Consider the following 27124-nt stretch of genomic DNA (forward strand, 5'->3'; position numbering starts at 1 on the left):
ACTCCAGCATTTTACTCTTCACTGGGAGCAAACTGGCATTTGTTTCTGGGCGAATGTGAAGATAGGACTGCTCATTAGCTAGGACTCGGGCATACGCTAGAGGCTCAGCACCGACCGCAAATGACTGGCTTTTGAAAATGGTAACAACCTGCAAATGCTTTGCTCCTTCTCAACATTTCTCTATTCCGAACGTATCTGAAAACTACCTCCCAACCCCCTCCTGGAAAAATACCATTAAGGAATGACTAGTTCTGGAAAGTTTCATAGCCTACCAGCCTCTCTTTAGGCAACAGAGATCCTTTCTGAGCGGAGAACAGGGGCCTGGTAGGATCCGAGAGGGAGGCGGGAGCAAGCGCACAGTGGCCGTTGGAGGGTTTGGGCTCTTTGGAGCACTGTGCTGTGCACCTTGAAATGGTGTTTGTCTGTGCTCTCTTAAAGCTACCCTAAAATGACAAGAAAATAATAAAAGTGTGTGAAGCCACAAGCACTGAGAGACAGCAGGAGAGAGCGGCTGAAGAGAAGAGCACGGTTTTGGAACACCAGCGTGGGGACTGGCCGCGCAGAGAGGGGTGCTTCCCAGCATGTGCAGTTGGCCTCTTCCTTCAAGCATGGGGAGGACGGCATTGCCCTCCCCCATCCCCTGGAAGCTAGGCATGGCCCCTTAAATGGGAGTGATGATGTGTGATGCTGCTGCTGGGTGGGGACACCTCAGAGCAGGCTTCTCCCCCTGAAGACCCCTGTTAAGATGGCGGCGTCATGAGACTGCCGAGCCTCTATCTGCACAGGTCCCAAGGGACTTTGATGAGCAGGGCTCTCTGATGGGACATGAAGCATGAGAGAGGGATCCGCTTCTGTTGTTTTCAGTCATGGGGATTTGGAGTGGTTGTTACCACAGTCCGGCCTGATCGATTCTGACTAGTAACGCTGATGAGGTTTCTGTTGGTGTGCCATGTGTCTGTGGGGAGGTGTGCCATGGATTCCCAGAGAAAGGCTCAGGAATCCGAGATGCCACGTACCTCAGACAGAGGGAGTCTGGCTACAAAAAAAACAGAAGGTTGTTTGAAAGTCTGTCACCAGAGACACTGGATTCCTTCACCAGCCTGGGCCCTGGGTTACCCCTTCCCCTCAGCCCCACAGAAGGTAGGAGATTGTAAGGGAGGGGACACTAGCCACAGCTGAAAATGGGAGTGAGACACCTGTTGGAACAGGGTCCTACACCCCAGTGAGGCTCCGAGAACACCGTAGGAATTCTTAGCTGTCAGGCTTAGGAAACCTGCTCCCTTCCCCCGGACTCCATGTGGGAGGTTGGACAAGTCCTCTCTGAGGAAACAGACCCAAGAGCAGAGCCGTACAGATGTTCATGTCTAGGGACTTCCAAACCCAACCTGGGGCCCCCACCTGATCACTCCGCAGTGAAGGTTCCTGCCTCCCGTGAAGATTCCACTGGTTTTTTGGGGACCCACTGTTCGATACAAGTGGACCCCCAAGGATCCCCAAACATCTGAAGAAAATCCATAACGTGAACAGCAAAGACACACAACAACAGAAGAGGAACTTGAGGAAACCAAGGCAGTGCTCCGAGCGGGAGGAAGCTGTGAAACACTTCGTATCCTCAGAAAGGAGAAGACAAGGGAGCCATCAAATTGGCCACACATCGCCCCCCCCCCCCGCCCCCGCCAATTTTTTAACATGAAAATGTGACAGCACAACTTTAATCTTTCAGCAGGAAGGAAATGAGCTGAGGGAATCTTTAAGAAAGGAGAACAATGAAGACAAAAGGATGAAAAGGAAGTAGGAATGCAGATGAAATGGAAAAATGATGAAAGACTGTTTCCTAGCACCAAAAGAGAGGAGAATTACCTGGTGCAAAATTCCCCTGGGTGCCTGGAACCATGAAGTAAAAAAGGTCCCCAGAAATTTCAGAATGAGCGGGAGGAAGACAGGAGCCTGCAGGCTTGCCGAGAGGTAGAAACAGGTCACAGATGATCAGGACTCCCGGCGGTGTCCGTCTTCTCCAAAACAGCACTGGAGACTGGGACGTCTGGTTTCCAGTTGAGGGCAAAGGTGGAATAAAGATGTTTTCAGATACACGGGGCCTCAGGAACTTCCCTCCCGTGCACCATTTCTCAGGGAGCTGCTAGAGGATTGCTCCCCCAAAATGGGAGCATCAATCGGGAAAGAAGATTTCCTTCAGGAAGCGGGGGATCTCCCACAGGAGAGAGACAGAGACACCCCGAGCGTGGTGGGGAAGGAGATCCCAGGTGACAGCGGCGTGCGGGGACAGGGCATCCGCCAGTCCAGTGTGGACCAGAGCCTGGACGGTTGCCAGACAGGGTGGAAGTGAGTGATTTCCTCGTGTATTGGGATTCCCTCATATATTTGTACCGAGAGGAATCTTCGATTGTTTTGGCAGAGTTCGGAATAAATTATTGATCAGTACGCAGAAAACTAAGCAAATAGAGAAACAGTACAGTTATTTGCCTCATTCAAACAATTGTTCCCCGGGCAGGAAATGCGGTCCTAGGAGGCCCGTGTCTCACAAGGAGCGTATGTGCCGTCCTCAGAATGCAAACACCTGAACACCGATGAACCAAAAAATATGGTATTGAGAGGATAAGGGAAAGTATAATATAAAAGAGGTAAATCCTAGTCTGTCTTTATTTATTTATTTATTTATTTTAGAATTTTAAAAAATTTAGAGAGAGAGGAAGTGTGCACAGGGGAGGGGAAGAGGGAGAGATAATCTCAAGCAGCTGAACTCACAAGGAGCCTCACGCAGGGCTTGATCTCACGGCCCTAAGGTCACAACCTGAGCCAAAACCAAGAGTCGGCCGCTTCACCAAGTGTGCCACCCAGGCGCCCCTGAGCCCTGGTCTTTTAGAGACGCTAAGAATTAATGGCTACACTTGAAAAGCCAAGGTGAGGCTGCGGCAACACCCGGCTTATGAATGTGGAAGTAAGTACCAGAAGAGCCGCTGGCAGACTTGGCAATGAGACGGTGACAGAAGGAGGGGGAGGGAACGAACCTGAGTTGTTGCCAAAAGCTTGACTTTTCCGACTAGATTCATGTGTTTCTTCTTTGCCTTAACTTAAAAACAGAAAAGATTGGGATCACTCAGAGATCGTCCACTCATTCTTATTGTCTGTTTTCTTTAAGAAAGAGAAGGTAGCACCTCTGGGTATTATGTGCACGATTTCTAGAAAATGACGGGGCTGCGTGGGAAGATGCGTGTTGCGAGGTTCTCATTGTACCTCTGTGCTGTGCTTGTGCGTGTGTGAAGCTTGCACACTTCTGCTTGCCTTACGTCACACACAGAAGAGTAAAGAAGGAAAAAGTAGGTCAAGGCGAAGGCTTTCTGATTTCAGGTTGAAGAGCTCTAATTGCTACGTGGATTTGCACCCGACGATGAAAACCCTGAAGAGCTCAGGATCTGTGGATCCCATCTTGGCACTGGGATTAGGGTCTGGAAGCCACCGAAGGTGTATGGGAAGGAAAGCAGCCGGCGTACTAACCCGAAGTGGGAAGGATGCTCGCTGGCCGGGCTGACTCCTCGGGTTTGTATGCTTAGTGAGGTTAATGGGTTTGGGTTTTGTTGTTTTTTTTTTTTTTTTTTTAAGATTTTATTAACTTATTTATTGGAGCGGGACAGGAGCAGGAGGTGAGGGAGGGAGAGAATCTTGAGCGGACGCTGGGCACTGAGCGCAGACCTGGATGCAGGACTTGAACTCAGGACCCCAAGATCATGACCTGAGCTGAAATCAAGAGTTGGATGCTTAACCGACCGAGCCCCCCAGGTGCCCCACGGGTGAAGGTTTCTAGCTTAAAAATGAAATGTGTTCAAGGTTCCTTCCTTTCCCAGAGTACATCCCATGGCCCATCCTGAAACATAGGGTCAGCAGCAGTTTGTCTGTTGTGGGGACAAAGGATGGGGAGTGATGCACAAAGGTGGGGAGTGATGCTCCCCATCTTGGCTGTCAGTTACTTAGTTGTCAGTAACAAAAAGGGGAGTCATTTTTCCATGACCGGGGAGGGTCCGGATCTGATCAGGGTAATTTTTTGGGAAGGTGTGATAATGATCTTACTATTATAACATTGCGTTGACCTTGAAATCCCTTTTGGAGAGCAAATAATTCATTTCAATTGTGGGGGGAAAAAAGAGAAAGAGAGAGAGAAGAGTGTGTGCTTTGGCTCTCTCCCCCTGGATGTGAAGCATTATCTTTGATCATTTAACTCCCTTTTAGAGTTGACCCAGGGAGGCCTTGTTTACAGGGCTGAGGGGGTGTCTCCCTCTGACCTCCGACCAGAGCTGTGTTGGAATCACCGAGGCAAACTCGTCCAATGATCCACACAGCAGAAGGCAAGGTCTCCAACTGGACCTTGTGCTCCGTGGAATGAAAGTAAGTGATGGGGAGATTGATTTTTTTTCCCTTAACCCCCAGGCTCCAATCTTTTTCTCTTCACCTGACACCACTCCCAGGAGGAATCTTTCTCAACTTCTTAATGGATTGTCTTACTCGTCCGTGCATATGTGAAGCTGCCCCGCAAATGGGGAAAAGCGGCGAGGAAGGAAAAGAAGGACTTAGCCAGAGGGAAACTGGTTATCACTTCCCAGATAGAAATGCAGCACACAGGGCTGCGGCCGGTGTGTCCGACATGATCGCTTAATAAATTGAGGCTCAGGAAACTTCCCAGGAGTCTCTAGAAAAACTGTCAGTCCTCCCCCCTCCCCCGCCGAGCACTCCCGATATTTTCTGATAAGCGGGTAGGGCTGCAGAGGGGAGGGCAGAAAGGTGCAGGAGAGGAACAGATACATCGTAGATAATTGAATTCTGTTGTAACCCAATTAAACCCCGGGCTCATGGAGTCATGGGGAATTATGAAATGTGATTTATCTATAGACGTGATCGTCTTCGAAATGAGACCTGCTCCCATTACAAGGGTAACTGGCTACATGTTCTTAATACGGAATGGAGTCTCTCAACCTGCTTTCTGGGGAACACGATTTTCACTGGCCGCTTTCTTGATTGTAGCCATCGAGAGGATGTCAGAAACACGGGCACTTGGCTACCTGCTGGGCGTGTCTTGTTGACGACTTGAGCTGATCAGACCCTGCCAGTGGGACTCCAAAAACCAAACAAGCTAGACATGGATCCAAAGAGACTCAGAGCTGGGCTGGACATTTGGGCCTCAGTTTCCTAGACAAAATAGGGGAATATGTCTGGGTCATGGGTCATGTGACCCAGGAGGCTCAGCCTGCCTTTCACAATCATTGACAAAAGTCACAGAGCTTTAGGGGGCAAACCAGCCTAGACGTCTAATTCTCTTCATCTTGGGCAAAGACAGAGAGGTTCCCCCCAGGAAGTAATTTCTTACTGTAAATTCCAGGCCTGACCAGACAGACCCTGCCGGACGGAGACCAGTGACTCCTTTGGCAAGTAAGGATTCCCATCCCCCACACCCGGGGCTCACCTTACCCGCTGGCCTTGCATTTACAAATTCCAGATCTACTTCTCTTTACCCAAACTTGTCCCCGTGCCACTCCCCTTACCACAACGGGCTCTCACTTCTGTCCAGATCATGGTCCCGTTCAGTAGAACTGAGGCCCCACTCTCTACACAGATGAGTCCCGAGATTCTGATGAGAATCTCTGGAGGTTGGGTCTTAGCATCAGTACTTAGGAGGCCTGGTCAAAACTGGTAACCAGGCAGTTAGAGTGCAGAGGACATTTGAACACAGAATTCTTTACTGTTTTATTTCCCCTTTGTCTTGCTGGCGTCGGCCCGTGGCCTCTCTCACTCACCATCAGCCCCTGAAGGCACCGTCTCGTACCCTCTGGTATCAGAGCACGTCAACACATGCAAAATCCCCAGGAAGCGTTTATTACGTGTCAATCTTTGACCTGCTGCAGTGACCTTGAGTTGGTCATTTGCTTTCCTCCACATTAGCACAGTGAGCTCAATTGATTCCGCAGAGTGACCTCGAGAGAACGTGGTTTTGCACACAAAGAGTCCTCTGTAGAAATGTGAAGTGAGATCACAAGTGTGGTGCCTTTGTGGCCTTCATAGGTCAGAGCTCACTCAGCATTTGGGACTCGGCATTGGCAGACTGTGAGCTGGAGGAAGCCGGCCGTAGCAGTCCTTCTCCTTCACCTTGTCTGGGCTGGCCCACCCCTTTGCTTTCCCGCCACGCTCAGCGCTATGAGAGCCCTCCTGGCAACCCAAGGTCTTTGCATCCCCCCACGGTGCATGCTCTCCCCCTTGTTTCTCCAGCTCACTGGACGGCTGCTTAACAATAATGGCAACATCCCCCACCCCCTTCGGATAACGTATGCCTTTTACTGGCAACCCCCATTCGAGAGATGGATCAGAGAAAGCATTTTGAGGCAGGAAGACAGTTGAGCACTAACACTTCTTAGAAACCAGCCACTCTCCTGCCAAGAAGGAAATAATGCCCAAATCCTGGGGTGTGGAGTCTTGACGTTAACAGCTGTCTTGATCATGTGTACTTTGGTGCCTTTTTTTTTTTTTTCTTTAATTCTCAGAAAGATGCTGTAGTGAGTGTGGAGAGACACTCTGGCCTCACGTCCTCCCTGTCCTCTCCCCCCCCCCGACCCCCCTGCCTTGAAATCTGCATCAGCCTTCATGGATTTTCTTTTTCTTTTTTTTTTTTTTTTTTTTTTTTTACTTTCTTAGTTGCTAAGAAACTATTGACCAAGGTCAAGTGCACATGCTAATTCATTAAGACTTGTTAGCAGCAGCTTGTCCTGTTGACCTTGTGGTTGTCTTGTCAAGTTTAACAAGGACAAGCAAAAGAACTGGTCCGCTGCCGAAGGAGTCCGTTTCCCTGAAGGTTCCTCGTAAGGTGTATTTGGAACTGAGAGGTTTCCTTCTGCCGGTCCTCACCTCCTCGGGGAGCTCTGGCCAGCCCTAATTTTTCTGGATCTGGATAGCAAGGGAAGGAGCTGACATGGGATCTGAAGTCAGGTGGACAGGCTTTAGGATGAACATTCGTTCTGTGGAGGCCTGGTCTTCCCCAAGCAGATCAATCCCTGGCTGGAAGCAGGGTCGTCTTGGTGTGCGGGGAAGAGAGTAGTGACGGGAAGAGATGGGGGGACATTGTGCTGAAGAGTTCGCTTGATTCTGCCCCCTTCTGTGGCCTGAAAAGGACTAGACTCGAAGCCTTCTTATCTCAGAGCGCCCTCCGCCTGCCGTGGAAAGGATTCATCCCCGTGCGGGCCGTTAAAGCCAACTTTGTTCTTCTGTGTGTTCAAAAAAAGGCAGGCTGGCAGACCTTCCAGGTCCACATCCCAGAGACTCATCCAGAAATATAACCTTTGAACGTAGGATCTGCTGCCATGAGAGCAAAACAGGAGCCCCAGCATGGTTCCCCGAGCAGGCCTCAGAGAGCAAGAGGAAACTTTCAGCGGGTGATGTCAAAGGAATGAATGTGTTCCCAACCATCTTCCACGCAACGGGCCACAAAATGATTGGGTTGAGTTGTTACAGCCGTTCCCTGGCTCACAATTCTGGGTTTCGTTAAGCACCAGCTACATAGAGGACATAGTCTGTGAATAAGAAATCGGGCCTGGCCTCAAACCGACGCTATTCTGCATTTTGTTAGCAGACTAGAATGAGCTGTGGGCGCTGGCCCCGGTCACGGACTGAAACTCTGACTCCTGATTTCTCATCTGCTCATTCAGTAAATATTTTTAAGTTCCTCCAATGGGCCAGGCCCTGAACAAGATGGGGCATAGCAGCAACTGAAACACGCACTCTGCCTGGAACAGACAGACCCTGGCCGTGCAGTGTAGGATCTACTCGGGCTCGTCCTCTGGTGAGCTCTCAGCCGGGCCTCCAAGCCGCCTCCGCTCCCGGGCCTTTCTTCTGAATGCCCGTGGAGCGTCTCAGCTGTCCACTGCTGACTGACAAACTGCCCCAAAGCAGTGGCAGAAAACGAGCCACAGCGATGATCTCCAGTGTCTGTGGTCAGGACGCTGGCGTGTTCTGGCTGGGCCTGGGCCGTGGGGTCTCTCAGACCCCATGCAGTCAACCGTCGGTGGCCTGTGGTAACCTCCAGCCTGTACTGGGGAAAGAGCTGTTCCCAAGGTCATTTGCTTGTTGGCAGCATGGGCTGGGGGACCGAGGGCCCCGTTCCCAGCTGACCGCTGGCCAGAAGCGTCTTGGGTCTCTGCCCCATGGGTGCTCTGCTCGATGAAGTGGGCAAGGTCAGAAGGCCTTTGAGGCTGACGGCAAGGTGTTTGTCACAGTCTTTTGTAACACAGTCACAGAGGGACAGCCTGTTGCCTTTGCTGCATTTTATTGCTTGGACTAAGGCCCTAGCCAGTGCTTCCTGCCCAGGAAGGGGATTACACAGGGTCTGAACACCAGGAGGTAGGGCTCTCGGGTCTCTCCGACAAGCCTGTCCACCATGTTGTGGGTCCATCCTGGGCCAGTGGAGGGCTGGGGGGCTTCAAGCCTGATGACACAGCAGTTGCTGGCCGGTCTGCCTCCAGCTGGCCTTGTCAGCCCTTCCCACCTCCTTGGCCATCTCCATTTTGTCGTCTGGCTGAGACTAGGCAGAGAATAGGCAGATCAAGTGACCCTGAAGGGACTGGCAGAGTGTGAAGCCGACGTGGTGTGAAGGGGCCTGGGTGTGCGGGATAGATCGTCCTGAAGGAACGCACATGCCCACATGGGTTCTTCACAAGCAGAGGACTGTCACTGTGGTCCCAAGGGTCTGCCAGGGTCAGAAGGGCTTGTTACAAAGACTCCTTCATAAGTCAGGGCAGAGCTTTCATCCAGGGTCCTGATGCTCCCCGTGGACTTTGGGTTGGGGGTGACCGGAGGCCATGGGGCAGCAGCCTCATGCGGGGCTCTGGGTCCTCTCCAGCTGACGCAGTGTGTCGTACGCATCTATCACTTTTTTATAGGCCACGGCACAGGGGAGGCTGAGAGGCACAGAACTCAAGGGTCTCGCTGGGCGAAGAGACCCACGCGGGAGAGGACGGCCCCGGAGGCCGGCTGTCATCGGGCTCTCGGACTTCTCTCTCCGGGGTGGAGTGTGGATCCGATGCTCTGTGCGCCCATCTCAGCCCCCACTGTGCTGTGGCTGGTCTCCGTGGCTGGCATCATCCATTATTGACGAGGAATGGAGAAGGCCGTGGTGAATAATTAAGCAGGGCTCCGGTGCTGGTTGAACACGGAAGGGAAGGGAAGAATTCTGAATTCTGTTGTGCCAACAGGACTCTAGGTGTAGACGCCTTCTGTACCTTTCCAGAAGGCCTAGCAGGTGTCTCCATGGTTTGTCTGATGTTAAGTCTCATGTGTGGTTCTCTGGGTAATAACCGAACGTATTCTAAGCGTTCCACAGCAGTGGGAAGACTCTGAGGGCTGCCGTCTGACCTCAGGGTCCATGACTCCAAACCAAAGCCATTTTTAAGAGTGACAGTGGGACCCCTGGGGCTAATAACACATTATATGTGAATTAAATTTTTCTTTTAAAAAAAAGTGTGACATTGGGAAAAGTGGCTTCTCCCATAAGTTGGGGAGAGTCCAAAAGGTAGGGAGAGTTCAAACTGGACTTGAGACTCAACACGCAGAGATTTTCTATCTTCCAAATAGTTAACGGGAAGAAGAAAGTATTGGAGAGCTGGCCGGACCGTCTGCTCCCCCACTCACCATTTTGCAGGGGGCTCCCTTGAGTGGGGACCCACAGCTACGGGAAGTGCATCACACTGACCTAGATGATAGGAGGGGCAGGCCGACCTTCCTCTCCTCTGCCGAGGGCCCCTGGTTATGTTCCAGCCCCTGAGCCCAGTTTGGGATCACATGTTGGCTTGAGTCAAACCACGACGGCTCTGGGGACAGATTTCTTGTTTGTGTGTGTCTGGTCGCCTGCCATCTCCCCATTACTCAGAGCACAGTGCAAGGACTTTGGAGGCACTCAGCAACCCCAAAGAGTGGCGAGGGGCCACTCCCAGGGTCCCGACCCCCAGGGGCGCCGGTGCTGTGTGGCCACCGTGTTCCCTAAACTGGCCGCCGAGGCCCAGGTGCGTTCTGACGCAGGCGGGGAGACAACCCCCTTTCCCAGCCTCCACCCATTCTTTGCACATGAGCTGGATGCTTTTTCACAGGTTCTATAAACGCAGCAGAGTTTAGAGCGTGTGAAAGTTTCTGGTTGCACCTCAGAACTGAGTTTATTTTCCCCAGAAATAGTAGGCGTTGCTGCCAGAAGGGGTAGGCCAGCCCCTTCTCCCCAACGTCAGGTGACACAGGACCCGACCAGTGACGCACGACTGCCGGGGGCCCTTCAGACACCAAAGGGTTAACGCGGATGCCTCGGACACCCCGGGAGGTGGTCCTCTCTCCTGTTACAAGTTGCATTATTGACGGAGGGCATCGGATACCAGTGGAAACAATCCACCAGCCCGGCCCTGAGGTCAGGAGTTAGCCTCAGCTCACAGGTGGATGCGCCAGGGCTAGTCCTGCTCCCCAGGCAGCCCCCGGAAAGATGGAGAATTTTTGGATGTACCAGTTTGAGTGTCACGAAGAAGAGGTAGGTGGCTCCTAGGGCTTCAGGACGATCTCTCCCCCTTCGCTCCTGGTCTTCAGCCTGTAAATCTTTGGCAGGTCCCTCCAGCCTAGGAATATGGGAATGGAGCAGGAGGGGTGGGGAGAGAGTGGGCGTTACCCCACATTCCCCAGGGTGGGAGCAAACCTAGCCGGGATTGCCTGTTGCTTGGAAGCTCAAGAGAGAGCTTCGATCAGGTAGAAGGACGCCGGGCGCTTTGCTTTCTCTCCGTCAGCATCGTGGTGTCCGGGCTCCTTAGTTTCCAGCTTTGTTCTCTGTGTTGTGTCTTTTGCTTCCAACATGCTGATGACAACAAGGGAGCTTGGTGCCTTGCACATTAGGAGTGGCTTTGCTAGGTGAGGGAATGGGCGCTGCGCACCTGTCCGGGGCCGGCACCCAGTAGGTCTTCTAGGATCGTTCTTAGTAGGTAATGAGTCGTTAGAGCCGACCGTGTGCTCTTAGCTGCGTCTCTTACAGAAGCTAAAAGGGACTGTGGTTTTTTTCCTCTTATGGAACTCAGGTCTGGAGGTCTGCGAGAGGTAGTGCAGGACCCCCAGTGGGGAGATGAGACACAGACTCCCCGCATTTCTCCATTACACAGTGTCCTGCCTTTCAAACACAGGGAGGCCCTTTCAAGGGGTAACAGATAACCTGTGTTTCCAGATCCGCTTTATCAGCTGGTCAGTGAGCTCCGCTGACAACAATGACTGGTTAATAGTTAACTTAGCTTTTTTTTTTTTTTTTTTTTAATCATCTGAGCTCATGGCTTCAGAAGCTTAGGACCCTGTGGATGGTAATAAAATGAATAATTTGTGAACAGGGAGAGCCCCTCTGTGTGAAGAGACTGGCCCAGTGCAAGGTTCTCTGAGGCTCGAGCTGGTCCAAGTCTTGCCATTACTGCAGTGGCAACATGGGGACTCGGGGTTGGGAGGACCCCCCCTTCCCCGGGGGGAAGACAGAGAGTGAAAATGGTTAGAATATTTTAACCGACCGTTATCTCAAAATGTTCGGTTGGTATTAATTGAATCCATTATAAATGTGTATATAAAACACTTCATTAGGTCCAGGCTATTATCATTTTAATGACATAATTATGCTCCTACAATGTCTATACTAACTTTCCTACTTCACCACATTAAGGAAACAGAAATGTGCATTGATAATACAGTTTGAATTGAGAGTGAATAATTACGGATTTCTTAACCCGTTTCAATTTTCAGAAGCACAAATATATCTTGCAGCGAGAAAAACTTAATCCTACAAATGTATGTCTCTTTTTTTATCACTCTAACATGCAGTAGGGTTAATTTAAAATGACTTCTATCAGTAAGGAAAACAGTGTACGTTTAGTTAAGAAAAGGGGATAAAGCTGGATAAACCCAAGATGCATAGGGGAAAAGCTCTTCGGGGATGCCGGAACTAGAGAAATCCCACACAGGTCCCAAAACAGAAGTTTGCTGGAAGGAAGAGAAGAGGTACCGTAGCCCATCGCCGGTAACCATACCTTTGAAATTCGGTATAGAACCAGAACGTTCGGGCTCATAAGGAATTGAATGACCAAGTGTTTGATTACAGTCTGTACAAAATGCCGCCTCTGAGATCCCTTGTTCTCGCTGGGTCCATGTTACTGTTCTGCTCACATGAAGATGCATAATTAGCAAGCGATGTCTGACCGGGAAGGAGTCAGACCATGACCAAGAGCCCGTGATCTGCACGTGGGGACCAAAATCCGTGTGAGCACGTCTGGGCAGTGCTTCAGGGGTTTAGAACTGACTCTGTGTATAAACATATTTTTTTTTCCGTTCTCTTTGGGTACAAAAGACTGATGTCCATGCATCCTTCCATACGCTCAACACATTTATTAAACCCCTGTTGTATATTTTATGGAGAACCTGGATTAAGCACTTGAAGAAGAAAAAGTTCATGAATCACACATCCTGCCTTCATAGTGCTTATTGAAGTATTGTAGGGGCACCTGATGGCTCAGTCGGTTAAGCAGTTGCCTTCGGCTCAGGTCATGATCTTGGGGTTCTGGGATCGAGCCCCACATCAGGCTGTCTGCTCAGCGGGGAGTCTGCCCCTCCTCCCAGATCCCAAGATCATGTGCACCCATGCGTGTTCTCTCTCTCTCTGTCTCAAAATCTTTTAAAAAACAAAGTACTGTAATCAAACTATCCTATAGTATTTATATTTTAATAAAACCTAAGGGGGGAAGTGATGTACAGAAGAATGGCACCAGTAGAACCCAAGCAAGTCTCATGGGAGAGGGCTTCCACTCAACCCAGAGACGAGGAAAGATTCCACGAAAGAAGTAGCATTGGAAATAAGCCTTTGGAGACTGGTGGACATGTGCGCTTCAGACGAGAGCATGGACAAAGGTTTTTCTCAGAAAGGCTCAGGTTTGATACAAGAGGCAGAAAACAGCTCAGTTCGGCTTGATGGTGGAGGAGAACTGGAAGGGAAAAATAGCTAAGAAGTTAAGGCTCAACCTTGGAGTGCTTAGGTACAGAGTCTAGAATTACTTCTTCTTCTTCTCCTCCCCCTCCCCCTCCCACTCCTCCTTTTAAAGATTTTACTTGCTTGGAGCACCTGGGTGGCTCCGTGGGTTAAGTGTCTGTCTTTGGCTCAGGTCCTGATCTCCGGGTCCTGAGATCAAGCCCTGCATCAGGCTCCTTGCTCAGTGGGGAGCCTGCTTCTCCCTTTCCTCCTTGCTCATGCTCTCTCTCACTACCTCTCTCTCTTAGGAAAAAAAAAAACAAACAAGATTTTGCTTGTTTATGTAGAGAGAGAGGAAGAGAGTATGCATGAACAGGAAAGAGGCAGAAAGAGAGGAGAGAGAGAATCTCAAGCAGACTCCAAGCTGGGCACAGAGGCTGATGTCAGGCTCAATCCCATGATCCTGAATTGTAACCTGAACTGAAATCAGGAATTGGACATTTAACCTGCTGAGCCACCCGGGCGTCCCTAGGATTTATTTTAAACATAAGCAGGAACCACTACAGTTTTTCACTTGAGGAGTATCTTGCTCAGAACTTCTTACAATGTTTTTTTAAAATGAGAGTCATGGGCCTGGGTGGCTCAGTCATTGAAGCGTCTTCCTTCGGCTCAGGTCATGATCCCAAGGTCCCCAGATCAAGCCCCATATCGGGTTCTCTGCTCAGCAGGGAGCCTGCTTCTCCCTCTCCCTCTGTAGCTCCCCCTGTTTATGCTCTCTCGCACTTTCTCTCTCTCTAATAAATAAATAAAATCTTTTTTTTAAAAATGAGAGTCATTTCAATACCAAAAAATGAGAGTCAGTACGTACTTAGTGAAAAAGTGTCTGATTATCTTAGTTTGGGTTGCTGCATAAGAAGGATACCGTAGGGTGAGAAGCTTACACAACAGAAAAGTACTTCTCACAGTTCTGGAACCTGGGAAGTCTGAAAGCGGGGTGCCAGCACCGCCAGCTCCTGGTGTAGACCCAACCCCCTCCCAGGCGCAAGATGGCGCTCTTCTTGCCACATTCTCACAGGGTGGAGAACAGAGAGAAGAAGTAGGCTCTTTTGTGTCTCTTCTTGTAAGGGCACTAATCACGTCAGGAGAGCTCTACCCTCCAACGTGATTACCTCCCACAGGCCCCCTCTCCTCACACTGTCCTCCTGGAGGCTAGAGTTTGATGTGCGAATTTGAGGGGGACACGGTTAATTACTAAATAATGCAGTTCCAGATAGATGTGGTAAGACTGCGTCATTCTTAAAGGATTATTTTCTCCTACGCTTCGTTGTGAAACTTTTGTCACTGAGTTTCCTGGGAGGCAAGGACCAGCACGTGCTGGGGCTTGTCAAGGTTATAGCCAGAGCCGGCCGGAGCCTTTAATCGAGGCCATCACAGTAGAGGATCTTGGTGTGTGGTGGTTGTGCACAGGCTGCAATTCACGCTTGCCTAGGCACCTGATTCTCTTTTGTAAACTTGTCACCAGAATAGCATCACTCTCAGCCCTCATATTTCAAAATACCCTCCCATGCTCGGATGGGAGACAGCGGGTATGCCAGAGACGCACACAGTCACTGTACCTAGCCCCGGCCGTGGCCAGGAATGAGCTCTTCTTACCAATACGCCACGAAGAGTCTTGGGGCTCATAAATTAATTTAGAGTCTTTGTAGTAAGGTTTTAGGGAGTCTTCTGTGTGCTTTCTAATTTTATCCCAGAGTAAAATTTTAGTAAGGAAAGAAGCAGGAAGATGAGATGAGAAAGCCATCCCCGTGGGTACGTGTTGTCCTTGTGAACTCTCCCCAGTGGCCTGAAGTCGTTGTTGCTGTTGGAATCTTCAAAGACTCTCGTCAAATGCTGGTGGGAGGCTTTGTGGGTACCCGGGCGCTGAGCTGACGTCCCGTGGGCGTCGTCCCCAATCAGTCCCCACGCCGGCCCCGGTGGCGGGTGGTGACTGTTGTCCTCAATTCTTGGGAGGATCCGAGATGATGAGTAACTGGCCAGAGTCAGAGCTGGGAGCGGGAGAGCAGAACTGAGATGCTGGTCGTCCAGATGCCGGGGCAGGAGGGCTGCAGCAGCTCACTGTCCGGAGACCTTGAGAGCTTTACTTGTCCGGCCACGCTCTAAGCTTAAAACACCCCAGCCCCTTTCAAAGGAGCAATGGAACTTGTATTCCCTGAAACGACATGGCACTTTTGGAAATGGACCCTAGTAGAAAGCCAGATCACAGTGGATTTGAAGACCAGATCCTGTATCTTAGGAGCTGAGTGAGTTTTTATGTCCGCCAACCAACAAGCTTTTCTCTGGGGTCTCCCGAGTCCCCAGTACTGAGGCAGGAATGGCATCTGTGTTCACCAGCCCGGAGCCCTGCCCGCCCAGCCTCTGCGGGTCGCCTCTCCTCCCTGCTGTTCCTCGCATCCTGCTCAGGCCTCTCAGGGCCCCTGTTGTGTCCCATTGTAATGATGCAGGCAGGCTTCGAAGGAGTCCTGCAGAAGTAAACCTTCTAAAATTAATCCACTGGGACGCCTGGGTGGCTCAGTCATCTGGGCGGCTGCCTTTGGCTTGGGTCATGATCCCTGCATCCTGGGATCGAGTCCCGCATCGGGCTCCTTGCTCCGCCAGGAGCCTGCTTCTCCCTCTGCCTCTGCCTGCCACTCTGCCTGCCTGTATTCTCTGTCTCTCTGGCAAATAAATAAATAAACTCTTTTTTAAAAAAATAAATAAATAAAATTAATCCACTTAAAATGAGGACCAGAATGGGGAGGAAGGAAGGGTTTGGTTAGACCCTTATCTTGCAAAACAGTATTAAAAATTATAAACATAAGCTTAGTAGTTTTATTTATTGACTAATAACATGCAGGTTATAAATTCACTTACATGTGAATTCTTTTAAAAAAAAAAAAAGATTTTATTTATTTATTTGAGAGACAGAGCACAAGCAGGGGGAGCAACAGGCAGAGGGGGAAGCAGGCTCCTCACAGAGCAGGGAGCCCGACGCGGGGCTCGATCCCAGGACCCTGGGATCATGATTGAGCCGAAGCCAGATGCTTAACCCACTGAGCCACCCAGGTGCCCTGTATGTGAATTCTTAAAACAAAAAAAGACTATTGATTTGAGAAGTTGTAACTTGTTTGAGAAAGAACCCTCGAGTCCTACACTAGCACAGCCTTCTTCAGGTCACACTGTGACTTCTGCAGCATGACCAGCAGGGCTCCTTCCGATCAGAAAGTGGACAGTTTCAGCAAAAACACACGAGGGTTGATGCAGTTTTCGCAAGGGCCTCTCTTAATGATTTGATATTCAAGTCATGCTCCTTTGAAGCACCTCTAGTGTCGTCATTCTCTGTCTTGTCGTCTGCTTAATCTGTGAACTGGTGTAACCACCTCTTCAGCAACCTGTGGTGAGTGTGAGCAGTCCTCCACCTGGGCCAACTCTAACTTTCTAAAATCCTGCTTTCTCTTTATTTTTGCAATATTTGCACTTGTGCTCTGCAGTGCATTTGCAAGTTCCTGGTTTTCTGTTTTATTTTGCTCTGGGCCTTGGGACCCCAGATGGTCCCAACCGTCAACAGAGACGTGGGCCGGGGAGATGCTCAGGTTGGAGGTGGGGGCTGTTAGGTGGACACCAGCATCATGAGTGGTCTGCTCAGTCGTGACTGCTTTTGTGTCATTGTGACTTCTGTACTCAAGGACTCGGTGGCCCCTGCTTCCAGAGGCCACCCTGTGTGTGTTTGTACGTCTGTCTCCCCAGCTAAGCCGGGCACAGACCGGGGTCGGGGCCTCCTCAGATGCTGTCAGAATTCCCATGTGAAATGAATGAATGACAGTCTCGGTGGAACTCGTATTTTTCCGTCTTTTGACTCCAATGTCTCCAGAAGTCTTTCAAGATCTGTCTGCGTCCCTCCCACTCACTGCTTTGCACTCCGTCCTTAGGCCTTTCCAAAAAGAACACCACCCACTTGGAAAGAGCCAGTGACCCCTTTGCCTTTAGCGCGGGGTCTTCTCGTTGTCATCCCGTCGACTTCTCCAGGATATCCTCTCCTCGTGCAGGTGGCAGGGCAGAAAGCATGGCGGGACGGAAGAGCGGGAAGTGACAACTCATTCTCTCCATCCTTTAGATCTTGAGTTCAGCTGAGGAACTAGTCCCTAAGTGCCCAGACTGAGCTTCTGCACTGAGGACAACAGGCCAGGGACCCACCAGGAAAACTCCACCTGCTGGGCAGAGAGTAGACGTGGCTGCTTCTTCATCAGATGGGGCTCCAGTGACCTGTCCTTGCCCTTCAGCTCAACCCCTGCTTTCCTGCAGAGCTCCACTGCCGCAGCTCTCTGTTTCTAGAACCTTCCTCCCTCTCCTCATCCTGTCCCGCGCCATGAATACTGCAGTTTTCAGGATTCAGCGGAAGTATCACCTTCCTCAGAAAGCACTGAGGATTCACCGTAACATATTGACTCATCTACCCATGAAGCTGATATGCCCCCTTTCTCCCCTCCAGCCGAAGTGCTCCCTCCCAGCCTTGTGTCTTACGTCCTACATGTGGGTGACTGTTCGTGCCACCTGCCACAGCCCTCCGTCCCAGCCCTGCCTACGCCCATCACCTGGAAAGTCATGTAGGGCAGGACCTATCTTGTTCCTCCTTGTATCTTGGGCCAATATGCAGAGCAGAGGTAGGCACGGACATGTCCGTTGAAGGAGTAGATGGACGATAGTCATTTGTGCCCGGTTCCTCTTCCCTGCAAGGACAGCCGAAAAGTTCGGCCTGTTGAGCTTGAGCTGTTTGTTTCACCTCTACCACCCTTAGTACAGCGTTGGCCGCTACAACAGTTTGATCGGAAATAAAATGAGAGATTGGCTTTCCCTCTGGATGCTTCTGCATCCCGAGGCCATCTCTGGCCTGAGGACGGGACTGTCATCTCCCGTCCTGGCATTGACGGACTGAAGTCTTACAGCTGAGAGCCCTGCTCTGTGGAGCCCTGGAGCTCTGGCAGTGAACCTGAGACTGTGCTGGTGGAGAATGTGCTAGAACACAGTCTGCAGAGGACAAGCAATTCAAGACGCCCTCCCGTGATTGACCAGGACAGGGAGTTGCCGAGTTGTCTTTGGACATTGTAGATGCCTCCTACTAGATGCCCTGTGTGGCACGGAGTGAATGCCCAAACCCACACTTGCTTCCTGTCCTTAGTCTCATTTCCTTGAAGTGGAATACGCAGCCAGTGACCCAGCAGGCCTGAGGCTTCAGCCGGAGAAACGTGGTAATGACTCCCTTTGTGTATCATATTTTATTAGTTAAACTTTGCCTCCAGTACATTCTCCAAAAGGAGGAGGTGTTCTCAGATTTCTGGTCTTGATTCCTTTTTTTGAGTGGAGTATGGCAATATGGAAGCTGGAGAGGAGGGGCAAGAGGCTTTTAAAGCAGACATTGTAGATGAATCGATGCCAATAACTTTGGTTAGGGACCTTGGGGGCTGTTTGCCCACCTTGACTTTGTCAGCAGTGGGTTGGAGAGAGCTGGGCTCCCACGTTTGGGGTCCTTATGTGGATACAGCTTTGAGCTTCAGGAGAGCTTTGCTGGAGCTCAGGTCAGATCTTTGCAGGCAAAGACCCCTTTTTTCTCATTCAGAATGCAGATTTAGCATTCCACACATAAGAGCAGAGCACGAGAAGGCTATCCGGAAAGGGCTTACCATTGACCACTAAACAAGAATGGAAGCGATCCATGGTTGTTGCCCTGCTTTCCGCAGGTTGGAAAATACAGTAAAGCTGGAAATGACTCTGAAATCATTTCCTCAGCAAAGGTTTGCCGGGGCCGTTGCTTATGAGACCCATGGTCGGGCACTTGGATTCCAAAATGATTAAGACAAGAACCCTGCCGAAGAGTTCGGGGGCAGGGGAGACCCACACATAAGCAGATAATTACAAAACCTGACAAGCCATCAGGGAGAACAGGACAGTGAATAGAGTCCAAGAATGCTTCAGCAAGACTTGCGATTTCCGAGTCAGCACCGAAGGTGGGCAAGAGTGCAGGAGAACTCTCTAGAAGGAGGTCATTAACTGCGCGTGCAAGTGGAAGGAAACGTGAAGGAGCTCATTTGCATGCAGAAGGCTAGAGCATGGAGCACGGAGGGGACGTGGTCCCTGGTGCAGGACACTGTGGGTCCCTCCTCTCTGGGGCTCCCTGGCAGGCACAGGGCACTTGTCACTTAGCCTCACTGTGAAGTCTGACCTGCCCCTTCCAGGTCACGGCCTACTGTCTGGATAACCTGCCTTCCGCATCATCCTGAGGCGACCCGATGTTTGCAGTGTTGCAGAGAATCCATTTTTAGGATTTAGATTTGTGATAGCAAGTGGTTAGATAAGGAAATAGGAACTGCTGGGAACTTAAGAAAGGTGGAGGGTTTTTTTCCTTTTTTTTTTTAAATGAAGGTGTTACAGGCCTCGAACCAGGCAATTAATTTTTAAAATTTTTTTAAATTTTGTTTTGTGTTTTTTAAAAATATTTTATTTATTTATTTGACAGAGAGAGATCACAAGTAGGCAGAGAGGCAGGCAGAGGGGAGTGGGGGGCAGCAGGTTCCCTGCTGAGCAGAGAGCCCGATGCGGGGCTCGATCCCAGGACATCATGACCTGAGATCATGACCTGAGCCGCAGGCGGAGGCTTAACCCACTGAGCCACCCAGGTGCCCTGAAACCAAGCAATTGAAGAAAAACCAGCCATCCTAGCTTCCCAGGGACCAAACCCTTAACATCTTTGCAACAGAGAAAATGACTTTTGGGGGGAAGTGGAGAGATGTCACTATCTAAGGAAGCTCTTCAAATTTGAAAAACTGGGAAAATGGAAAGGCGCTGAAATGTCATGGGACCTCATGTGCCTGTGTTTGAGTAGAACAAACAGAGCTAACTCAGCCAGTACCCTTCACTCTCTTGGGGGCCAAATGAAAAATTCTGTGCGTGATTTTTTTTTTTTTTTTAAAGGCGTGCAGGGCTGTTTTCCATCCAGGGGCTGTGGGGCTTGGGGTCCTTATGTCCACCCTTACTCGCGCCCATCCCCTCGGCTCGATGCTGGAGGGGTCGATATCTACACGTGAGCAATTAAGAGACTCCTCGGTCCTCACCTCCCCGCTCAGAATCAGATACAGGGGCTCACGGAAAACAAACCCAGGCCTGACGGGAATAGCAGCATCTCAGTGTGGAGAAAGCAGCCCTTCACCACATCCCCATCGGTCAGTTCCTTTGGTGCTCCCTGCATTTTCCTAGAATTCAGATTTTCTGAAAAAGATTTATGTTTTTTAGAATTTCCCATAATGCTCATTGAGGCCCCGTTGTCTATGAGCATGCCCTTGCTCCAACTCAGCACGACTGATTTCATGGAACATTCTGCCTTTCCCGTGGAGGTACTCGGCTGAAGTTTCTACCTCAGCCTCCCCACGGGGGCCAGTTGCAGGACATGAGAAACAGATTCAGCCGCCACGGGTGTAGCTCGGCTTCCTTCGTCCAGGACGGAGCTCCCTGCACATCGCCACACAACAGATGCTTGCACAGGTTCTGTTCTAGGCCTTTCCGTCAGGTTTCACAAGCCATGCGTGCTTGCTCTCAGAGGACCAGCGCTACAGAATCCTGAAGCATCCCTGTGGCTCTCCTGAAGGTGCCTTCACCTCTCAGGATTGCAGGGGCATGCAGAATGTTTGGGTCTCGGCCGGGGAGGGTTTCCAGTGCCCGTCTCAGACCCATTCTTGTCCTGTTTGCTTGCTTTGGCCACTCATTCGGTGAGTGTGTCAGGCCCCGGCCTGGGGCTTCCTCTTCCTTCCAGCAAGGCCGGCCTGGGCCACCACCCGAGGCAGTGACACACCTAATGGGGACCATATGCTCCACATCTGTTCTTCTAACCCTATTTCCAAACAGAGCATTTAATGAAGGACTTTTGAACGGTTTCAAGAGCAGCCGAGGTCAAGCCACTGTTTGGATGCTGACGTTTCTCTGAATTTTCCATGACCTGTGGATTCAATGAGAAAAAAAGTGCTTGAAATCAGGACAAGAGAAATACAGGTGGTATGGTTTCTGGTCACCAGTCCCAGCCGCCTCTGAAAATCCCTGTTTTCATTTTTACATTGTCATTTCCAGGTCGTCTTGGGCAGGTGACTTTATTAAGACAACGAGTACCCACAGTCTTTGTGAGAAGAATCTTATTTTATTTTTCTTAAGATTTATTTATTTACTTATTTGACAGAGATCACAAGGAGGCAGAGAAGCAGGCAGAGAGAGAGGAGGAAGCAGGCTCCCTGCTGAGCAGAGAGCCTGACGCAGGGCTCGATCCCAGGACCCTGGGACCATGACCTGAGCCGAAGGCAGAAGATTTAACCCACTGAGCCACCCAGGTTTCCCTGTGAGAAGAATTTTAAAAACCACAGACCTTTGTGTCTCCCCATTAGCTTTATTCATTCAGGGCTTGAAGTTCCAGTGTCAGCTTTTTTTTTTTTTTTTTTTAAAGATTTTATTTATTTATTTGACAGACAGATCACAAGTAGGCAGAGAGGCAGGCAGAGAGAGAGAGAGGAGGAAGCAGGCTACCTGCTGAGCAGAGAGCCCGATGTGGGGCTCGATCCCAGGACCCCGGGATCATGACCAGAGCCGAAGGTAGAGGCTTTAACCCACTGAGCCACCCAGGCGCCCCCCAGTGTCAGCTTTTGCTCTGTTTAAACCCTTGGCCTAAGGAGGAAAAGTAATGGCTGAGCTTTCAAGGATTCCTTTGAAAACATGGCGGGAATTTAAGAGAAAGCGCTGAAAACCCAGGCCTTTTAGGTACTGCTGGTGGCTCCTCTGGCAAGTTTTCTCCCCGTAGAAGTGTGTGTGCCCGTGCGTTGGGCTTTCTCCTCTCGACCCTGCGCCCCGCGGGTGTTTGCGAGTCCCCAGACACTCACTGTGTCCTCTCCTTGCTGTGTTCCAGTCTCCGTCTCCTGGCAGCTCCTCCCCGCTGGGTGCAGAGTCCTCGAGCACACCCCTCCACCCCAGCGACCCCGCGGAGGCCTCCTCGAATAAAGAGGTAGGGAGCCATTTTGTTTCAGAAGCCGCCAGCCTGTGTTGTTTTCTTCTTCTTCTGGTGTGAGTTTTCTTCAGCTTCCCACACAAACCCCCCAAACTCCACCCCCGCCACGACCACCACCAACCACCACCACTACCAGGGAGAGAAATCCTTACCTCTCCTCTCGAGCGTGGAGTTTAGTGACCGAAGCCACACCGTCCAATCTGATAGCCACTGGCCACAGCTGTCTGCGTTGACTAACCCATGAAATAGAAAGTCACCTCCTCCGGCACACTAGCCACTGTTCAGGTGCTCAGCAGCCACACGTCATGAGTGGCTGTTGTATCGGACAGGGGAGATGACAGAACATTTCCAGTCTTTCTGGAAAGTTCTCCTGGAGCATGCTGGAAATGGAATATTACGAACTCTAGAGCAGCATCCTTCCTCATGGCATTACGAGCCTCTGAAACGAGGCTGCCATGTGGTTCAGGAAGTGGGCTGGTTTCTTAAATACCCATTTACTTCAGGCACAGGTGGAATAAATTTCATGACATCAGGTGACTGCTTGTCCTGGCTTAAGGGGGTTGGTTCCCGTTCACACCTGTTGTACAAGCGGTGAACCCAGGAAACACGCGTTTCTAAAGCAGCGCTGTCCCAGAGAACATGCTCCAGGGATGGAAACCGTCTGCTTCTGCGACGTCCTGTATGGCCGTCACCAGCCCCAGGTGCCTCCCAAGCTCTTGAGGCGTGGCTCGTAGGTCTGTGGAACTGAATTTTGCATTTTATTCCATTTTAATCAAGTAGTCACATGTGGCTAAAGATGATTAGACCGTCCAGTTCTAAAGTGTCCCCCTGTTGGACAGTGAGCCATACGGTCCCCCTGCCGATGGAGGCCAGCCTGAGCCCCCATGGAGAATGCTGAAGTGAGAAAATGCAGCTGTTCCCACAGAGGTTCCTGGGGCTATGAAAAGACAGATGCTCTTCCCACAGGGGAACCCCTGCCTTTTCCAACTATTGTCTCTTTACCCCCAGGCAGATGCCACCCCTACCTCGTTACGAACCAGGGTCAGGCAAATAGTGGCATGCACTAGAGTCCACATGGGGGTTCAGCACACCCTAAATACAGACGCTGCCTAATCATTGCTGAGGGTAGGCAGAAAGATGTACGCCGGGTAATGAATGATTGCTCATTTTCCTTCCTTTTGTTAATAATATTGTGCTAAATGCAAGAGAAGAAAGCCATCTCCATTTAACCCTGAGTGGCAGATCCCTTCTAAAGGGAGTCTTCATTAAAATAGACCCTTAAACTATCACTGAATATACATCCATTCGCCATTAACTACTCATGCAGGGAGAAGTATAATTTTCAATAATCTGTTCCTTTTAAAGCAAACAAACATAAGAGAGACCTTCTCTGAAATGACACCAACATTAGGATATAAATACTTTGTCCTCCTCTGGTCTTGTCCTCAGACCCTAGGTCACGGGAACAGGAGTAGGAAGGTCACTGTTTCTGCTGACCCCAGATCCCACAGCTTTCCCGTATGCTTTTATTTCATAGTACAGGGATCGGTGAGAATCAAAAGCAAGAAAGGGGTCAAGGCCACAGTAATAAAAAGAGCAGTGAGAGTTACCATTTCTTGAGCATTTACAGCATTCAGGCATCTGTCCAAGCAAATCACAGGTAGTATCTCATTTAATCCTTACAATAATTCTGTAAAGGAGGAATCACTTCCTCATTGTTTGTTGAGGAAGCCTAGAGCTTCAGGAACTTACCTGAGGTCCAGGGCCCACAGGTGATCAGGCCAGGATTTGAAACCAGATCTCCTATGGGGCCAGGCTCTTGACCCCAGGTGAAAAGTGCCCCAGGCCACACACATACTGTGTAGACAAGCTAACTTGTAGGTCTTTATTCCAACTGTCAGACCTCCAGGCTCTGCACACGGTTCAGTGTGACCTCCTGGAAAATCCCAAAGATTCTGGCCTTTCATCCTCTTGAATGTGGCCTTATTAATTCTTGAATATTAAGGATCAACTGATGTTCGTTTCTGTCCAGTGTGAGAAAACAAAGGACTAATCAGGCACCCGAATATTCAGCGTTTGATTATTCATCAGATATAATAAGCCGGGCAAATTTGTTAGTTTCTCCACTCCTACAGGACTTGGCACACGTTTCTGCATATCCTTAGAAATTATGATGAGAATCCTCTTTGTGTGCAATGATTAGATTCTTTCATTTCTCAAAACTCTTTTTTTTTTAAAAAACTTACTACTGCAGAGACTAAAGAAAGCCAGTCATGAGCTTATGAATAGAGAATAAGTAAATGTACCAAATCCCCTCCATTGTGGCTCTAAATAAAACTACAGATTTTTTTTTTAAAGATTTTATTTATTTGACAGAGAGCACAAGCAGGGGGAGTGGCAGGGAGAGGGAGAAGCAGGCTCCCTGCAGAGCAGGGGAAGCCCGAGAGGGGGCTCGATCCCAGGACTCCGGGACCATGATCTGAGCCGAAGGCACTTGCTTAACCAACTGAGCCACTCAGGTGCCCGAAACAGCAGCTTTTAGAACTATAGGCTGAAGTAATACTTTTGTAGCTTCTGCTAAAATCTGAGGACTGTCCTTGTGATTAGCATTTAGAAAAGTGTCCTATTGGCCCAAGAAAATCTGAATTAGTTTCTTGGATGTACCTGGAGGCTAACCATTTTGACAAAATAAAGGAAACCCTCACTCCCCCCGGACCCCTCGCTGCTGAGGGCAAGGCCAGTGGGGGTGTAGGGAATAATCATTTTAAAGCCTTCGGTCTTTATGAGGAAGCTGACTTCCACCTGCATACCATGAACTTAGGGATTTTTGTTTGTGTTTAACCAGAATGAGACAGACCTGCCACTGGCACTCACCTGGGCCTGTCTTCTCACTTGGAAAGTAAAACAAGTGGGAAACTCTATGGAAATGTGAGTTGTCTTTCCTCCTGTGCACAGAGCTTAGCTGGGTGTGCATTTTTCCGGGAATGCATTAGCAGCCAATGATCTTTCCTTCCCAGTGGACTTGTCTCTTTGGTCTCCTTAAAGATAATCCCTTCTGAAATAAGAAACCCACCATCCTTGGTGTAACGGACCATTGCACCCAGGCAGGCACATCCTGGTGTCTTGTGTGATGAGTGTCAGATTCTTGTCATTGTCCTGAATTGAGTGAGATTCTTAAACCTGGGTGTCTTTGCCTCTGGTTTTTTGTTTTTGTTTTTGTTTTGGGGGGTTTGGGGTTTTTTTTTTTTCCACATGTAATGGTTAACACTACTGTGTTTAGAATGTTGTGCAAGTGGTAAGTGGTTGGTGTCCCTTTGCTGTCCCATCTCCCCCGTGAAGACATTCTACGCAGTACTTCGAGATGGAGCTGTTCCCGTGGTGTCCCAGCCCTCTGTTGGGCCCTAACCCTTCCAGCCACCAGGCACCCCCGAGTTCACCATCAACTCAGGTCAATGTGTTGAGCAACTGTGCTGTACTAGATCTCCTTTTCCTAGAAGGGACATATTTAAGTGATGACTTGACGCTAGATTCTTCTTAAGATTTATTTATTCATTGATTAGAGAGAGCACACGTGGGGTTAGGGGAGCAGCAGGCAGAGTGAGAGGGACAGGGGGAAGCAGGCTCCCCACAGAGCAGGGAGCCTGATACAGGGCTCCATCTCGGGACCCTGGGATTGTGACCCGAGCTGAAGGCAGACGCTTAACTGACTGACTCACCCAGGTGCCCGGTACCTGCTAGGTTCTTAACACTGGAGATCTTTAGGCTTCCTGAGGATAACTCTTGGCCATGCAAACCTTCCTTTTTGCTCATGTGCAGGACTCTTGTCTTTGCCATTAGCTCCCCACCCCCCTGCAATGCTCACATCACCCTGCCTCAGATGTATCCACTACAGAGTCTGTGACTGGATAAAGCAGGAATGAATTTCCTACTCTTGGGCCTCTCAGAGTTACCTTTAGGCCATTCACTTATGGAAGGAACCAAATGGTAAGTGTTGCTTCTCTGAGAGCTTTTAAACCACCATCCGGTCAGGTTCTAGAAGGTCTTAGCTGATCACAACCACTTCTGATGCTGCTGTTGGAAGACTGACCCTTGCTATGAGGTCTTACTTCGAATAAGAAATTCTGGGTTTTTCAGTTCACATCTGTGTTTAATGTGTTCTTATTTGAAGGTAACACATAATAATTACCCACATAATGGAATTTTTAAACCAGTAAGCAGTGAAAGGAGGTGCGGAAAACTCTAGCAAACATTTTTAGCACAATGAGAGATTACTGAAGCAAAGACCTCCAGGGAAATAAAATTCTCCAAGGAAATCCTTGATTTCAACATATAATCACGTTGTTGGTGCTTTTACGAATCCAGCAGGTTTTCACTTAGAAACCCAGATTCTTAATAAAAACTGAGCCTTTTGTATTATTTTGTATTGATTATGGGTTTGGGTCTGTGGGATATTTTTTTAAAGCTGTTGGACATCTCTCTGATTGTGGAATGTAAGGTTTTCAGATGACCTAAACTAGGAATAGAAGTTCTGGGCTTTGGGTAACTTTTATTAAGAAATGTATGTGATTATTCACACTTTTCTTCCTTGTCCAAAAATGGTTGACATCTGGCTAATATCTGTCATTGGTGATTTATTTCTTTTTCATGTTGCATGGATAAAGTTGTGTTAATGCATTTCTCATCACGGTTTGCCCTTTTTGAAACCTCTTTGTCTTGATTACAGTCAAGAAAAAGCTTGGCTTCATTCCCCACCTACGTTGAAGGTAAGAGCTGAAAAGGAAGTAATTGAATATTGAATCATGCATGAATCTCCTAACATTTTGGATATTTGAAGCACTGGGCTGTGAGACCCTAGTGGGGAAGAAAGGCCACGAAGTCATTCACTCATAGTCTTAACAGTCTTAGCATCTTAGACTGAAAGAACAGTAGCCATGAGCCTGTCAAAGATCCTCCCCCCAACTTTGCTGACTGTGCCCATAAATTTGCAGGGAGGCTGAGGTTTGTTCCCAGCTTAGAGACAGTCATATGACATCTGAACCCAAGACTCT

At 49.6% G+C, this 27124-nt stretch overlaps 1 protein-coding gene across 5 annotated transcripts in view; it reads left to right on the top strand.

Annotated features, from left to right (window-relative positions):
* The window catches only part of APBA1 (amyloid beta precursor protein binding family A member 1), a 193832-nt gene that overhangs the window by 133860 nt on the left and 32848 nt on the right, over positions 1-27124 (top strand). For 4 of the 5 annotated variants that reach the window (XM_059141276.1, XM_059141275.1, XM_059141273.1 and 1 more), the window contains exons 3-4: positions 21978-22073; positions 26800-26839. In XM_059141276.1, coding sequence (XP_058997259.1) covers positions 21978-22073; positions 26800-26839 — 136 coding nt within the window. The remainder of the gene's footprint in view (positions 1-21977; positions 22074-26799; positions 26840-27124) is intronic. The other variant, XM_059141278.1, reaches the window with a different exon arrangement.

This window comes from Mustela lutreola, chromosome 12, assembly GCF_030435805.1.
Source record: "Mustela lutreola isolate mMusLut2 chromosome 12, mMusLut2.pri, whole genome shotgun sequence".
NCBI classification, from domain to species: domain Eukaryota; kingdom Metazoa; phylum Chordata; class Mammalia; order Carnivora; family Mustelidae; genus Mustela; species Mustela lutreola.